The sequence below is a fragment of the Haplochromis burtoni genome, unplaced genomic scaffold, assembly GCF_018398535.1.
Source record: "Haplochromis burtoni strain Fernald_Lab_line unplaced genomic scaffold, NCSU_Asbu1 Contig_315, whole genome shotgun sequence".
Lineage (NCBI taxonomy): Eukaryota > Metazoa > Chordata > Actinopteri > Cichliformes > Cichlidae > Haplochromis > Haplochromis burtoni.
Window position 1 is genome coordinate 253190 of NW_024582676.1, and position 16267 is coordinate 269456.

At 38.8% G+C, this 16267-nt stretch overlaps 1 protein-coding gene across 2 annotated transcripts in view; it reads left to right on the forward strand.

Moving 5' to 3' along the window:
- The first annotated feature begins 2268 nt into the window (after window positions 1-2268).
- atxn7l1 (ataxin 7-like 1) overlaps window positions 2269-16267 on the forward strand; it is a 28518-nt gene continuing 14519 nt past the window's right edge. Inside the window, exons 1-3 of one of the 2 annotated variants that reach the window (XM_005941587.3) lie at window positions 2269-2469; window positions 2934-3008; window positions 11882-11986. Coding sequence is in view for 1 of the 2 variants with exons in the window: in XM_005941585.3 (XP_005941647.1) it covers window positions 2373-2469; window positions 2934-3008; window positions 11882-11986 (277 nt within the window). In the remaining variant the exon portion in view is untranslated. The remainder of the gene's footprint in view (window positions 2470-2933; window positions 3009-11881; window positions 11987-16267) is intronic. The other variant, XM_005941585.3, reaches the window with a different exon arrangement.

Consider the following 16267-nt stretch of genomic DNA (forward strand, 5'->3'; position numbering starts at 1 on the left):
AGGGTCGCGGGGGGCGCTGGAGCCTATCCCAGCTGTCATAGGGCGAGAGGCGGGGTACACCCTGGACAGGTCGCCAGTCTGTCGCAGGGCCAACACACAGGGACAGACAACCATTCGCACTCACATTCATTCGCACCTAGTGACAATTTGGATTATCCAATTAACCTATATATATATATACCTTATATATACACCTTAAAATAAACTCACAAAGAGCACCTCATCTCTGAGATCATCCAAAATCATTTATAAATAAAAACATGATTTACTTCAGAAGATATTATTAATGTTTTAAAAGTACACCAGTCCATTGTTTGGTACTTCTTTGCACAGTGAATGCAGCTTCTCTTTTCAACCACAAGAGGTCATTGTAATGCCATGAGCTCAACCTGCACAAGACCCGCTGTGCATGCTTGCTTTCAGTGAAACTGGCTGAACAGGAGAGTACAAGAGAACTTAATGATTAAGCCTCCCACTCTGGTAATGGCAATGACTATTTTACTTACATTTTAAGTAAAACAGTCATTGTCATTTTATTACATTTAACTCAATTTGCTTGACACAGAAGATCAAACATCAAAACAATGACTTAAGGCTGTAAAAACAGCAAAATATAATAAAACAAAAAAACCCTATTGTATTGAGCTATTAGTGTTTTGAGCAATTCGGGTATATAATTGAGGGTGAAAGCATTGAGAGCTTTGTGAACTAATCAAAGGATTTCAAAGGGAACTCTATGTTGAACTGGAATAAATGATGTAACTTGATTACTGGGTAGTGTGGTCAAATTTTTCATTTTGAATGAGCTGAAATCATCCTATGAATGATTTGGAGAGAGCATTACAATAATTGAACCTGCTTGATATGAAAGCAATTTCTCAAAGTCAGTTTGAGGTAAGAATTTTTTAACCATAGATATAGATTTAAGTGATAGACATTAGTTGTGGCAATCCTATTGATATGATCGTCAAAACTGAATTCAATGTCCAGAATTAATGCCAAGGTTCCTGACATGTTCACTGTGTTTCAGAGAAGATGAGGATAAATAATGAATGGAGATAAAACATAAAAAGATTTCTTCTTCTTCTTCTTTTGGTTGCTCACTTCAGGGTTCACCATAGCAGCAGATCATCTTCCTCCATCTGGCCCTATCCCTAGCATCCTCTTCTCGTATGAATCTTTTCTGAGGTCTTCCTCTTTTCCATCTGCCTTTCAGCTCCATATTCAACATCCTTGGCTGAATATATGAATATATCCACCACCCCTCCTCTCGACATCTCCAAACCATTTCAACTTGCCTCCCTAACTTTGTCCCCAAACCACTCAACCTGAGCTGTCCCTCCAATAAACTAAGACCAAGGATCTTTCCCCAGACATCATCGTAATATTAGACAAAGATAACCTGAGTAAAATTCAGCTTTTAATCCAAACCTACTAGGCCCTGAGTGAAAACGTAATTGGCCCATAAACCTAATAACTGGTTGTGCCACCCATGGCAGCAAGTACTCCAGTCAAGTATTTGTGATAACTGCCAATGAGACTTGGACAGCTTGTTTAAGGTCACAGAAAAGCATTTATATCTGCATTTTAATCGACTTTTGACTCCAAAAACTTCCATCACACTGCCAACACCATTTTTGCCTTTTGGTGAGATGTTATTTTTATGAAATGCTGTCTTGGGGATCATCAAGAGTTTTTTGTGTTCTTCTTGCTCAGCAGTTGTTTTCTCCTTGGAACTCTCCCATGATGTCATTTTTGCCCAGTCTATTTCTAATTGTTGAATAATAATTGTGTATATAGCTTTTCTGCTGTAATAAATGATATCAATATTCAAAAATTGTCTGATATTAAATTAGTTTGATTGTCTGAAACATGTAAACGTGACAACCTCAGACATAATGAGTACTTTTCACAACACTGTAGAGAGACAGGTGGACTTTAAAAATATAGATTTTTAAATTTAGCAGTATTGGCTGAATACATCGAGGTAATTTCTAATATTTTCCCCCATGAAGATAGTTTTTCTTAGCTTTTTGAAGCGCAAATATTACTAAAACGTGCTATTGGAAAAATGCTTTTTAAAAAAAGGCATTTATTTATTTATAACGCAGCCTAGTGTAATCTTTAAATTATGGAAATGGTGATGATGGGTTTTTGGCTTTACCTGAACTACGCTGAACTTTTGAACTCGTGAATAACCATACTGTACCTGTCTTTCAGCCCCTCAACCGCCCCCGCCGATAGTTGCCGGACAACGCCGAAGCCTGACGAGAACGACGTCAGCATATCTCGTTCTTTCGTTTTTCGCCTGCTGCGTGCGAAGGAGAGGCAGAAAAAAACGGCTCTCAGCAAAGCAACAAGAAGGAAGAGCAATGGCGACACTGGATCGCCAAATACCAAGTCCGGATACATTCCTTTGCGAGCCTTGGTCTTCCTTCGTCAGTGCGGCTAAATTACGTTTTGTTGACTGTAAGTTCGCACGACGGGTAGCGTTGTTATTTTTGCGGACAAACTGTCGGGAAGTGCGTGGTCCAACTGTCTGTGATTGAGTTGAGTAAGCTCCTCCACCATGCAGGGTGTCTGTCAGAGCGCAGCAAAGTAACTGTCATAATATTACTACAAAATGCAATATTGATGTGTTGCTTTAACAGTCGTGCACAAATGCGCGCGAGCAAAGCTATCGGTTACCGCTCGGAGTTTGTGTCGTTGTCGCGTGCAGTAATGCTATCCCCCAACTGTCCAGCTGTAAGTTTGTTAGCTTTGACAGCTCCACTTGATTTAGGAAGCCAGCGTAGGCGCTAGCAAGCTAATGCTAGCCTCTGGTGGTAGCCAGCCCCGGAGCAGGAGGAGCGGCAGTAGGGCTCCACGCATGGGCCCCCCAAAGTTTCCTGAAAGCCCCTGCGTGTTTCTAAGTGCTTGTTTTGTTTGTTCAGACGCAGACCCGTCCTTGGATAACAGCGAGAAAGAGCTTTACTGCCTTGGTGAAGCCGTGAAGCTCCGCAGAGAAGGTAAGGGAAGTTAGACTACTAGATACGGTGGTGGTTTGTTATTGTTTTGTTGCACATGCTGTGGAGCATTAATGGTGCCATCTTTGACCACTTCTCTCAGAAATCTTATTTATCTTGCATGGCTGCTGCTGTACTTTATATTTACAGGTCGTGTGTGTGTTTTTCTGATTGCAGGTGTGTTTTACAGTAATCTGGGACTGAAAATGATTTTTTTCTCTACTTTGATCGATTAATCGCTTCAAAATAAAAGGTTCGAATTGTGAAAAAATACCGACACAAATTTATTAGAGACCAAGAAGATATATTTAGATATTTAACTGAAACTGACATATAGTTTAGAAGCAAGGGGAGTCTTGTTTACTTGCATATAATACAAGAAAAGGCTTAAATCTGCAGATTTGAGAAGCTATAAACACATTTGTTCGATTTTTAACTTTGAAATAGACTAAAATTGTGAAATCATTAAAGTAGTAGATTCCATTTAATTCCCTATATTGTTCTGGATCTTCCATCATCAGATATTCTTACCCCAAACAAGGCAAAAGAAGAGACTGCATTGATGATGTCTTTGTAGAGCTTTTAATTGAAACATTATGGAAGGTATATAATTGAAAAACTGCTAAGTGATCTATAGAGTCTTCGCAAAGCTATAGCAAATTATAGGAGCAATATTTTTTGCTTCCTGTGTCACATATTTACACGGCCTAAACCATCAACAGCAAACAACTATGCTTGAATGTGATGGGCTATTATTTGTTGTATTTGTATCTATGTGTTGGAGGTTGATTATTTCAATCAGTGGCTCGTAATCTGTTAAATTGGCTTAGCTTGTGTGCAGCCGTCAGTTTTGTGCATGTGAAGAGCGTGCCCCTGAGCAAGCAGTATGTGCCTCCCTGCTACCCTCCTTAGGGACAGAGCCAAAGGGCTTCCTTCACACCTCACTATGTATAAATACCCACGGGAGCACGCGCTGCACACTAACACAGTTGAGTCATCCCTGAGAGGTTAAGCGTGCTGTAGCCCTCGTAGGAGCACACTGACGCACATGCAGAGCCGGGGAAACTCTTCTCAGTCTCACTGGTCAAATACCAAAAGCCCCCTCCCACATACACACACACACACACACACTCTATCAAACACACTCTCACATGCCTCCTCTTCCCCTCTCTCAGAGCCAGACTAGAGCGGTGTTTCCAGAATTGCTGGTCTGTTGGCAACATGACACTGAGTGCTGCTGAGAGTGATATGCAGACACACGCTCACGAGCCTCACAAGTCTCACGAGCCTCACAAACACAGGGAAACATTGCTTTAATGTTTTATTTGTGAATTTGCATCAACTACTAAGTGATTCATCATTGATTCATATATTATGTGTTAACCCACTTGACTTCATCTGCATGTGTGCACATTTCTAAATACGGAGGCCAGTTTGGCAGTGACTGATGTGTGGTGCAGGTCATTATGGTTGTCTCTTTTGTCTCTCTTTCACTCCCTGTGTGCAGTGGAGTTAATGCCAACCCAAAATCAGCTTAGTTTTATTAGTCCAGCAGCCTCTGCTGTCCTTCATCTTGAAATAGCAGTTTACTACTCACTTTATTTGAAATGGGATTCGCCTAAAACATGACATTATTATGGCAATGCTTTGGGTGACAATTTAGTGAATGTAGGTGTTCTTTGACTGTATTCATTGCTATAAAAAATGATTGATTACACTGTATTATGATTTAGCATCTCTGTAAGCATGCTTTAACAATTGTCCCTCACCAAACCTACCTGGAATGGGAACACTGTTTGCAGCATTCTCACCTACAGGGTGACTTATGATATTGTATAAGCTATGGTAAAATACTGTGCATTGTCTGTGGCGCTTCCTCTGATGTTTGAAACTTTTAAGTTAAGTTTGGTAAGTCACAGTTTAAGAACAGTTGTTTCCAGATGTGCTGTTGCAAGGCTCAGTGGTGTGCCATGAGTCATGTCGAAGTGTGCCGCTGGAGTTTCTGACAGCCGTGCACGAATTTCAGAATTTAGTTCATAAAACGGAAACAAAAAACCTTTTGTACAAGAGAAACTCAGTCCAGTCACTCAGTTTCTAAACACCTGCAAAGAGGTTAATAAATGGGTGAAGGGGTCACTTGTGAAGCAAACAAAACCTACCAAGCAGTGAGACTAAAGAAATAAACTAGTACATACCCACACTACTGCATTATTTGGTCTGCTTGTCCTTTTTCATTATGGCTTTATATTTCCATTGTTTAATTTTTAGTAATAAATGTCAATAACATGAGCCTGAGAAAAAAGCATATAATGAAATATTGGTTAAAAAGGTCTCTTTTTTTAATTTACTTTATTTATTTATTTATTTTAATTTTTGTGGGCTAGACTGATTCTCATGCCTTAGAATCCCTTTTACCTTAAATTCATTTGTTTTTATTTATGTAACTTTTATTGTAACTTTTACTTCAGAAGCTGTCATGCCTAATGATGTATAGTAATACTGATACTGTAAAGCTAACAATCAAAAAAATCAATATTTGCTGAATTAGATGTTACTGTTGTGATAGTATTACAAGGTCTTATAAGTGCATAAACACTACAAATAGGTCATTTTAGGATCGTGATGACGCCATATTGTCTAATATAGATGAGAAGTTTCAGGCCTGGGATGTACTTGTATTAAAAAGCTGGATTGCTCAATTCTTGGATATGTGTCTTGCAGACAAAAACCAGACAGAGATTTTGTGTATTATAGTAAGAGACTTCGATACTTAGCTGCCTGTTTTATGGCTTCATCTGAACTGGGGATGCCAGCAGGTCTCAGCCCAAGTGCAGATGGTTGAAGGAAATGGTTACTTGGTGCCAGGCACACTAAAGAGGTGCCTGGAAACTACATATTCCCTTTAAGGGAACCTTTATTTACCTTAAAAGAGCACTGGCTGTGAAACCGAGACAGGAAGTTGTTAGTTTGTGCGAAATGGTTTGATAAGGCCATAGAAGTAGGGTATAAGCTAGTTGAGTGGTAAAAGTTTTGCAAAACTGAATGATAGCTCCTTGGACTATTATCCTGTCATACCCGGATTGCACAGACACGATGTATGCTCAAATATGCTTGCAAATGTTATTTATAAAGACAAAAATATTAAAAAGTCTATATTTAACCAGAAATAAAGGTTTTAATAATTTCAGAGGAAAACTGTGAAAATAAATCATTGATTAACTATAAAAATTAACCTTGAGATTGAGATATAACCTTTAAAAAACACCATGGATTAGAAGCATCATCAAAATGAAAGTCTGTAAGCACAAAAGAAACAAGTGAAAAACTTTGATTCCTCTGTTCTTTATTAGAAAATGTTAAAGTTTTAGTCTGGATGATAAATTGTAAATACACTCTGACAACATTGATTTTCTAGTAAAACCATCAACCCTACTCTTACATTAAACCAGACTTTTTTTTAATGTTCACATAATTTCGAAAGGAATGGTCTGAATTAAACTGTACCGTTAGGTAGAAGTGGCTTTCAGCAGCGTTGCAATCATAAAATGTTTAAAACTACTACTTAACCTTTCCACAGCTCATTTGTAAACACTTTTCGTGACATTATGTCTTTACAGTTTTATTGTTGGCACCAATCAAATGTTTAACCAGCATGTTGAACTTTGTATCTGGGACATTTTTAAAAGAGGTGAATTTGGCTGTACGGGTGTGCGTGTGTGCAGACTAAGTTCTGCAACATTAGCTGCCTGCCAACGCTAGTCAGTTTGTTTATACTATCAGAGCTTTTGGTGCCGGAGCAATAATTATCTGGTGAGGCTGTTCACAGAACAACTTAAGCTGAATTTGTCAATCTCGCACATTGCCGCCTCTGGAATGGTAATGGTGCAAAATGGAAACGCGATCCAGAGATAAGTTAATTGATTTATCCACAGAGCAGAGTTGCTGCTTGTTACAGTTGCCTTAATACTTTGTTAGTCAACCAACCTTTCCTTAGTAACCACTTTTGTTTTGTTTTTGATTTTTTTAAATGAATATTGTGTAGGATTCTTTCCATACACTCATTTTGCAATAGTAAACTGATTAGCTTTACTGATCACTGACTAATGATGGATCACTTCAGTTGCGCGAAACATACTCATTCACTACTGAGTGATGTTTTTGGAGTCTGCTTTTTTGGCCTGTCAGTCATTTGGCAGACTGTGGCAGTTGGCTCGAGACACACACTCACACAGACATAATTCAGACTGAAGAAATATGCACTTAGTTTGCATTTGACTTGGCAGTTGCAGAGGGAATTACTTCCTTTTTGTTGTTGTTTTCTTTTTTTAAAGTGCTCTGTTTTTTGATGTTGCTCTATACATTGGAATTTGCGAAATGCCAGAAAACAAAAATCGAGTCATAGTTTTACGTTGTCTTGGCAAAAGTTTCCTAATATGATACGTGTGCTCATTTCCTCCGAAAACGATCACAGGAAAGACACGAACTGTGCTGATCAACTTGTAAACAAAAAACGCTTCACTTCAGTTGCTTATATTACATTTTTACCTCGTATCAATGTGTTGACAGCACTCACATTATTTAAAGGTTGCTTTTCCACACAGAACCGCTGGCCTGTTAACATACTGTGGTATCAATCAAGCAATTCTTTGAAAAAGCAAACAGTATAATTTATTTGTTGGTGAATGAAATGGAGTTCTTTGTTTGTCAAACATTAAAGAAGGGAGTTTGAATTGTGGCCTAAATCCAAGAGCAATGGTTCGATTTGTGTGTGGGAAATATTCTCCTCTTCCAGATGGGCTTGTTCAAAGCATCTGCCGACTACTTTACTGCAACTGTTGAGCAACAGATGTGGAGCTGTTTTCCATTGCAGTGCTCATCAGATTGAATAGACATTGCTTGGAATTTATGGTCAGTTTTATTTGCTTAATAGTACAATATCCTAGCTTTCATTCTGCTTTATCACCAAATATGCTTCCCAGTGACTATTAAGCATTTCAAGCACTAAGTGATTACTCTGAAGTAATCACTTAATGACAGCCTCAGTATGTTGTATGTTAACCTATTGAGTAATGACCTTTTATGCAAATGCACAGAGGCACCGTCAGTCACCAGAGTAACATGTTCTGCACCACAAATGACAGAATGAAAAGTCATACTCAAGCCAAAAGTGACTCTAAAAATCTTTTTAGTTTTTTTGGGCTTCGGTAATGGAACTAAATTGTTTTTATTAATGTCAAACAAGTTTTTAAATGAGGCTTGGCTGACATGTTCTGGGGAGTTCATTTCTGAGCATAGTATTTTTCAGTCTCAGACCCTAATAGCAATAGCCATGCTTTTGTTTTGCTGTGTATTACTGAGCAACATGAGTCTGGGCCCCGTGTAACTTTTTTTCACATTTACTGGCGTTTCACCTCGGAAATAAAGACACCACATCATTTGCGAACTGACTTAACCACAAATAGATAAGCCAAACTGGAAAGGTCACAAAGGTTTCGCATCAGTCAGTAATATATGTGTCCTAGATGTAATTTGCATTAATTATCTGTGGGATAAATGTTCAAGCATTGTGTGTTGGAGAGCTAAAGCAGGGTATAAATAACAATAAGAATAAATAAAAAAATCTATTGGTTATCAGTATTGGGTATTCAAACATCTGCATTGGTATCGGTATAGGAGTGATTATATACAATAGTGCCAGGGGATTTGTGCACTGTGTACAAAGATTTTTGCTGCTGCTAACATTTAAAATAAAGTGAGTACTGCTTCAAGCTCTAATTTTTAGGCTGCAGAGTTGAATTATTTTTTCTTATCAACTGTAGCATATAGCCTGTATCCAACAAAGACTAGCCTGGCCCATTAGTTCTGTAATGTGCGTTCCATGTTTGAACCACCATTAGCCCGAGCTCATTTGTCTCTTGAGGTTTTGTCTTGCTGAATTAAACATAAGCTCCTCCTTTGTGTGCGAGTCTGTGCTTAAAAGTATAGTCTTAACTGAGCGACAGTAGGTTCTAAACACAAACTCTACACAATGAACCTTCACAGACATATCTACACAGTGATAACTTTCCCTGTCTCCCTGATGTGTAATAGTATCAAGTGCAATTTCCCAATATAACAAAGTATTTTATTCTATTTTATATAGTATTTTATTCTATCTTGTCTTATTCTATTCTATTGTTTTTTTTTTCTTTTTTCTTTAATTTTTACTGCTCTTAACTTGTACTTTCTGCCATGACCAAAAAATGTCTCATGTGTGGGACTTTATCTTATCTTATCTTAAAACGACTGGCACGATTCTGAAACCAAACAAGTGCAAACCGGTTAAAGGAAGCACAGGCCTGCTAGAGGCCTGTGGTTAGCATAGCCTGTACGTGTCATCTGGTAGTAACAAAGTTCATCAGAGACTCTTTAAGCAAAAATGCATGTATATGTTTAACATAATAATATAATTGCAACATTCAGGGCGAGGAAGAATGTGACACTAGCCAGCAATGAAACCCACATGCACCACCTGCACATAACATATAGTGTATAATATGGCCTTCCGTGACCTTAAATAACCTTGTCTTTTATACGTCTCTCGCACACACACACACACACACACTCTGATATGTATTAAGTAGGGCTGGGTATCGTCACTCATTTCTAGAATCGATTCGATCCACGATTCAATTTGATTCGATTCGATTTGATTTGATTTCATTCGATTCAGTTTGAATCGGGGAAATTTTGCCTCAGACAGTCAGAAATATTATAATTCAGCTCATGCATCAGTACATTTCTATATTTTTATATCTATAAAAAGAAAGCTGACACATTATCAAAGGTGTAAGCATCACAGCAGATGCCTTTGTGTCAAAGTAGCTGAGGATAAAACACAGAAAAACATGAAGGTGATTTTCCTGGCCTGCGATTTTATAAAAATATTCTGTAGTAGATCGAAAACGAAAGAAAACTATTAATGAACATATGAACATTACCTGATGCTGCTGAAGTGAAGCAGAGCAACGTTACAGAGGTTTTATTACAGACATAGCTAAGCGTTTTGCAATTTTGCATAATTTTAAAAAGTTTAAACTTGTTCAGTAGCGTATTGAACGGCAGACATGAGGCTTTCTTTTCGGAAGCAAGTAAAAGGAAAAAAACAGCGTCCGACAGCGCTGTAAGAACGGAGTTGTGCGTAACAAGCAAGCGAATAATGCAGAAAAAAGATTATTAGACGGGAAACTGTTCTTGAAGTACACTGAGAGAGAGCGAGAGAGAGAGCTGTGCATGTAGTGTGATTTTTATCGTGGTGGCAGCAAAACAGCAAAGGTAAGAGGGAATTCATGACGATGTTTATGTGAAGTGTAGTTTGCTGCTTCTTTTGCTGCTGGTTTAGTCAATATTGTTTGGAGAGAGATAAAACCTGCAGCTTCAGAATCAGCGCAAAAAGGGCGTAAACAGCGGACCCGCCGAAACATCAGAATCAGCGAGCTGTCGGCTCTCAGCTCGTGTCCGTGTCTGTGCCATCAGGTGAGAAAGGCGACATCTCACTGATTCTGATGTTTCGGCGGGTCCACGCTTTGTGTTTACGTCTTTGTGCAGAATGCGTGTACTCAATGACTGTTTTAGCTGTTTGGTGGTTGTTGAAATTTTGTGAGGTTTAACCTGAGATTCTGGCATTTCGGGCAAAAGAAATTTATATTTAAAAATCGATTCAGGATTTTAATGAATCGATATCACGTTATCCAAGCGAGAATCGATTTTAATCGATAAATCAATCATCAAAACCCACCCCTAGTATTAAGCATGACATCTTGTCTGTGCTTTTCTAGATGACAACAAACTTGCTAGCAATGTAAGATCTTGACGACAGTCACTGTCAGACACCCCCACTTTTAAAAAATATATATATTATATTATTATTATTATATTTTTTTTTCCTTTGCAACCTTACACAAACACACACATGCACATACATACATCCAACCTCTGCTGAGTGATTCTGGCTTAAGCCCCTTGCTAATAAAAAGCTCTGATTTCTGACAGCGGAGCTTTTTTAGGTACAGATAGATTAGCTTCTCAAAGCTTAGCCAGAAGAGATAATAGATGTTTTCCATTGGACATATATGGGGGAGAGGGATTCTCAATATTTAATTTAATCTTCAACTTTCCCTGAGTGGGTGGGGTGTAACCTACAGTGTTTTGTTCTAGCTAGTGTGTTTGAAGGTCTGTCTGTGTAGTAATGAGAAAAGACACTAATTATCCATGTGCCTGTGGTAGATTGTTGGTTTGGTAGTAAAAAAAAAAAAGATAATTAGTATTTGGTCCGAAGATGCATATTTTAAAGCCTCATATAGTATTGAAGTCTAAAGATGATATTAAACACAATATCACTAAATGTGTACATAAACATTTGACATTTAATTAATCAAACTAGGGTTTTTTTCCTAACAAATAAAATAAAATAAATTGTAAAGATTTGTTCCTTTTTGTCTTGTGGCTTTTGAAATTGTGATTTTTTATTTTATTTTTATTTTTTTTTACTATTTAATATAAATTGTAAAGGTATTCCCATTATTAGCCAATAGTCATGATGACTGACCTGTAGAAGGCATGAGACTTCTACTCTTTCCATTGGATTGGAATGTGCCAGGCAATGGGAGGTTTGTGTTTGAGGTTTCTGTTAAGATGAAGCTGATGACAAGTGATTGTTCAGCTCAAGTGTCTCTAAATATCCTGCGTGTAACAATCCTGACTTTATGTTTATTATTTTTATATACATCCCTGTTCTGCCAAAATATGTCTTATTCAGTTGCTGTCTATGCGTCTGTTCCCTCTGCCTGCTTCTGTCATTCTATAATTGTGGCACCTACTCTTCCTGTCTCTTTCAGAGATGCTTGTCTACAGCCAGTTCCCAGCACTGGAGGATTTTTCTCTTGTTGTCTGCCATGTCTGCAGTAAGGTGGTCACTCCTCAGGGCATTCTCACACACTATGGTAAGCCACACACATACACAAACCCCTTAAGGCAAACTACACGGACATAAAACTTCAGGGCATAATCATACACTTGACTAAGTTGCACGCACACGCTTGGGAGTATGGTGTTGTCCCACAAGAAGCCCGAAACAAACGTATGCATACATGGACACGCACACAGAGCGGTTTAGATCAATAAGTAAATTCTGTGAATCCCTGCAAGGCACTTTCAAACATGACCTCCCTGCTACTTTCCCTCTGTGCAAATAGACATCATACAGTTTTGCCCTCTAACACTCGGCAGATGGATCAAAGCTATGATACACTAAATTATTTACAGAAACTGTGTAGATGCATTTTTATCTAAAACAATAGGCACATGCACAAAAGATTTAATGGACATCTCCACTGTTAAAACAATAGTACTTCAAGACTACATGAGGCTCAAAAATACCTCCATATCTTACATGAAGTGAGTGTCTGGATCCAGACCATGATGCATACATCATATGTATCATAGCAACATGACGTATATACTGTGCTAAGCTGCATATGCGTCTTGCACAGGCAGGAAGCATGCGACCATAGCATGTGGTCGCTATGGAGACTGCAGCCCAATGAGAGTAGCTCACAAAGTTGCTCAGTTGTTGTTGTTATATTTATTAAATTAGATAGATAGATAGAACTTTATTAATCCCCCAGTAGGTTCCTCCGGGTAATTCAGTTTCCAGTAGCAGAACACTGACAGGAATTTGCATAGTAAATTAACTGTTGAAACTAACAAATTGAAAATAATTGTTAGTCTATTTTTTTTTAAAACATTCTTGTTTGTTCAGACCTCATTGGCCCCTCACAATGTCCAACTACCTCTTGTTTGTTTTTGATTGTGGCTCTACTGAGCTCGCTCACATCTGCCCGTGAGCTGCTGCTTCCTTCTAGCCTGAGCTTTCTGTTTGTGCGAAAAGTGTGTGTGTGTGGGGGGGGGCATGGTCACACTTAATATACACACACATACACTAACACACTTATTTCTTCCTATGAGTAGAGAGGCCTGTGAAGTTTCATGCACACACGCATTCTCACTTTCTGGTTCTCAGCAGAAAGAGGTCAGTGGTATTGTGAGACACACATGCACACACTCTCTCACAGACTCCTGGCAGCCAGTGTTGTTTTGTCCCTGCTCCTGCCCCCTGCAGGCCCCCTCCTCTCTCTCATTGGCAGCATTTCTACTTGCTGACACACACACGGTCGGGTGACAACAGGTCTGAAGCACACTCATGCACACACACAAAAACACAACACACAGTCGAGAGTGGGAATCTCCTGAGAGCTCCCCTATAAAACAAAGTGATCCTCCAGGCCACAATACCATAATAGTCAGGCACCAAGCAGACCAGCAGGGCAGTTCACATACTGACTAGTTGGAGACTCTGGTTTTTGAGGAATTCAGTGTGGATTTCATCATGTACTTTTATTTTTAGTTTTGCAGTGACCTATAAGTCTTCCAGTTCAGTTACTGTAGTTGAGTCGCTTGCTGCATACCTAAATAAGCTTTATATACACAACCGCTGTGTGTCATGGCGTGAAAAATCCTCTTCCTGACCTCTGTTGAGTAGATTGCCTCTAGGAGCTCACGCTGTCAGGATATTCTTATGATATTTTATGCATTTCCTCCCATTGTTGTAGATCCTAATCATGTCACTGCAGCATCCTCACAAGCACAGTGCCATTGTTCCCTGCCGGGGATTCTGCTTTAAATGTTTTGACCCTGTAGTAGTATCTTTTTTAGTCATCGCAGTTGCCTTGTATTTGATTTTGTGTGTATCCATCGTGGGATTAACTTTCATGCTTGACCTGTATATCAAAACGGCACTAAGGCCTTACATAAACCGAAATGCATGCACGTGCACACACACACTCATGCACAGAGAACGAGGAGGGGATTGGCTGCCTCAGGGGTCAGTGGCTCCTAGTTATACATGCCCAGTTTGCTGCTCATTTCTGATGTGTTTGAAGAGATAACTTAAAGCTAGAACGCACACTGAATGCATTTAAATATATGCAGAGTCTTGTGTGCTAAAAGGTTAACATATACTTTCTTTTATACATCAGAGGCTTGCTCTGTTTAGTGGATTTGTTTATTTAAATCTCCTTAGAGTAAAGCAAGCATGTATATTCTTAGCATAAATGGCCCAGTGGGATATCAGCTAAATCCCTTACTCTGGCAGTGTTAGCAGCATGTTCGCTCCAGTGAGTTTGTAAAGACAAAAATGTGCAAGGAAACAACATTTAATGCTTGTGAGTGAATCTTAAAGCTTTTCATAACCAGATCACGATGTTCATATGAACCCTTCCCAATGAAAAAAGTATGATTTCATAACTTTAGTCTTATAATCTTATAAATGTTATCTCTACAGTGTCTTTGGGCAATGGACGATATTTTGGCAACGACGCTTGATTATCTTTGATCGCGTGCCGATAAAAGTGCACGTGAACAGCAAAAAGGAAACACATGGGTGGGAAAATAATGGCGTTATCTGATTGTTTATCTGCATTCATAGTTTGGCTCTAAGCAATAACCTCCACGTGGAACAGGAAGTAAGTCTGGGCTAGATTATTTGTTGTCTCTGGTATGCCCTGCCAGTAATGCCACTGTCATTAGCTGATTGATGACTTATATTATGGTAATTATAGTTGTATAGTGTTTCTAACAGCATTTAATTTGCACCTCTGAGTCTTGAAAAGCATTCGAAACTACAAAATGCAAGAGTCACAACTACTTTAGTAACAAATGAGCTGTGCTTTTGAAGCCACGTCCCTAAATAAATCAGGTCTCCACAGTATGTTCAGATATTTCTTTTAATGCTCATTTCCTACCGTTTCCTCTCTTCACTCTTCTGAGCGTCTGTATTCTAACCTTGCTCCTGCTTGTGCCCTGCTGTGTGTGCTTTTGTGTGTCTGAGTGAGTTGAGTGCATGATGAAAAGGTTCATGTTGTTTCTGTTGGTTGCTTTACTCGCTTTCCAACTTTTCTCTGTAGTGGGGAATTAATTGAGCAGCAGATCACAACCATTTCTACCTTTAACAAGTGTTTTGGCTGCTTCTGTGTTTGACGTTGTTGTTGTTAAAATGTGTATTCTCGGGCTGTGGCGCACATGTTATTTGGCTGATGTTGGAAAGTTTTGCCCTTAACCACAGAATTTCTGTTGAGTTTCGTTCACGCCACAGTTGTGGTATTGTTATTGTGGCTTGGCTGTATGCATGCTGTTAGCTGAGGTATGGGCCAATTAAAATGCCAACTGATAGTGTACATCTGAGGAAGTGTCTTCACATTTAAATTTTTTTTTTTTGTCTGCACTTTAGAGAAGAGAAGGACATGGCTTTGATATATTTTTTTAACATCATCTCAGATGCTAACAGAGACTTTTCTCAACAGTGAAGAGTTTTTCTATATACATATCTGTAGATACAGAAAGTGATCATGCTTACTGCTTGTGATTGTGATATGTTTGAAACCATGCAAGTTCAGCCTCTGGTAGATGAAATATTTTAAAAATATCCTTTAAAAAAAAGGAAGTGTTTCTTCAGTATGTCAGTCTGTCCGTATTCCTGGGAACTTCTTCAGTAGGGGTATTTTTGGAAACATGCTCTGTATACATCCATAATGCCTTTTTTTAAATTCACTGTTTATCCCAAACAACTTGCTCTTTTTAAAATTCCAAGTCCACTGCCTTTGACTCCAGCACACTCTGAGAATCTTCATCTGTATTTCAGATTTTTCTCATGCCATCCCTCTCTCTACTTCTATTCCCTGCTCCTCTGTCAGTGTAAACAAACCCAGCTGAGCTCTGAGAACTTGTATTTCCTCATCATCAGCTGGCTCCTCCCACAGGATGAGTCAAGAGCCTATCAGCAGCCGTTGGGGCTCTCTGCATTGCCATAACAACCAGCAGGTTGAGAGTGTAGTAGGGAGGGTGCCCTTGTGGTCGAGTGGCTTAGTGACCTTGCCTGAGCACTCGCCCATGTATTGTACGGTAACTTAGTGTTATTAACTCCTAACTGACTCCTTACTCCCTGGATGAGTTCTGATATATAAGATATAAAATATATATCTGAGGCTGTTCTGGGGAGGGAAAAGTTGATCATTATGTCACATACAGCTATAAAAGATTTTAAAAGTCTTGCAACATTTTGTTAAGAATTATTTTTAAGTTCTATATCAGGTTATTTTGTTGTCTTATCATGAGCAAAAGCTATTTGTATAATAAAGCAAATAAAATATAGTATACACATCGTATAA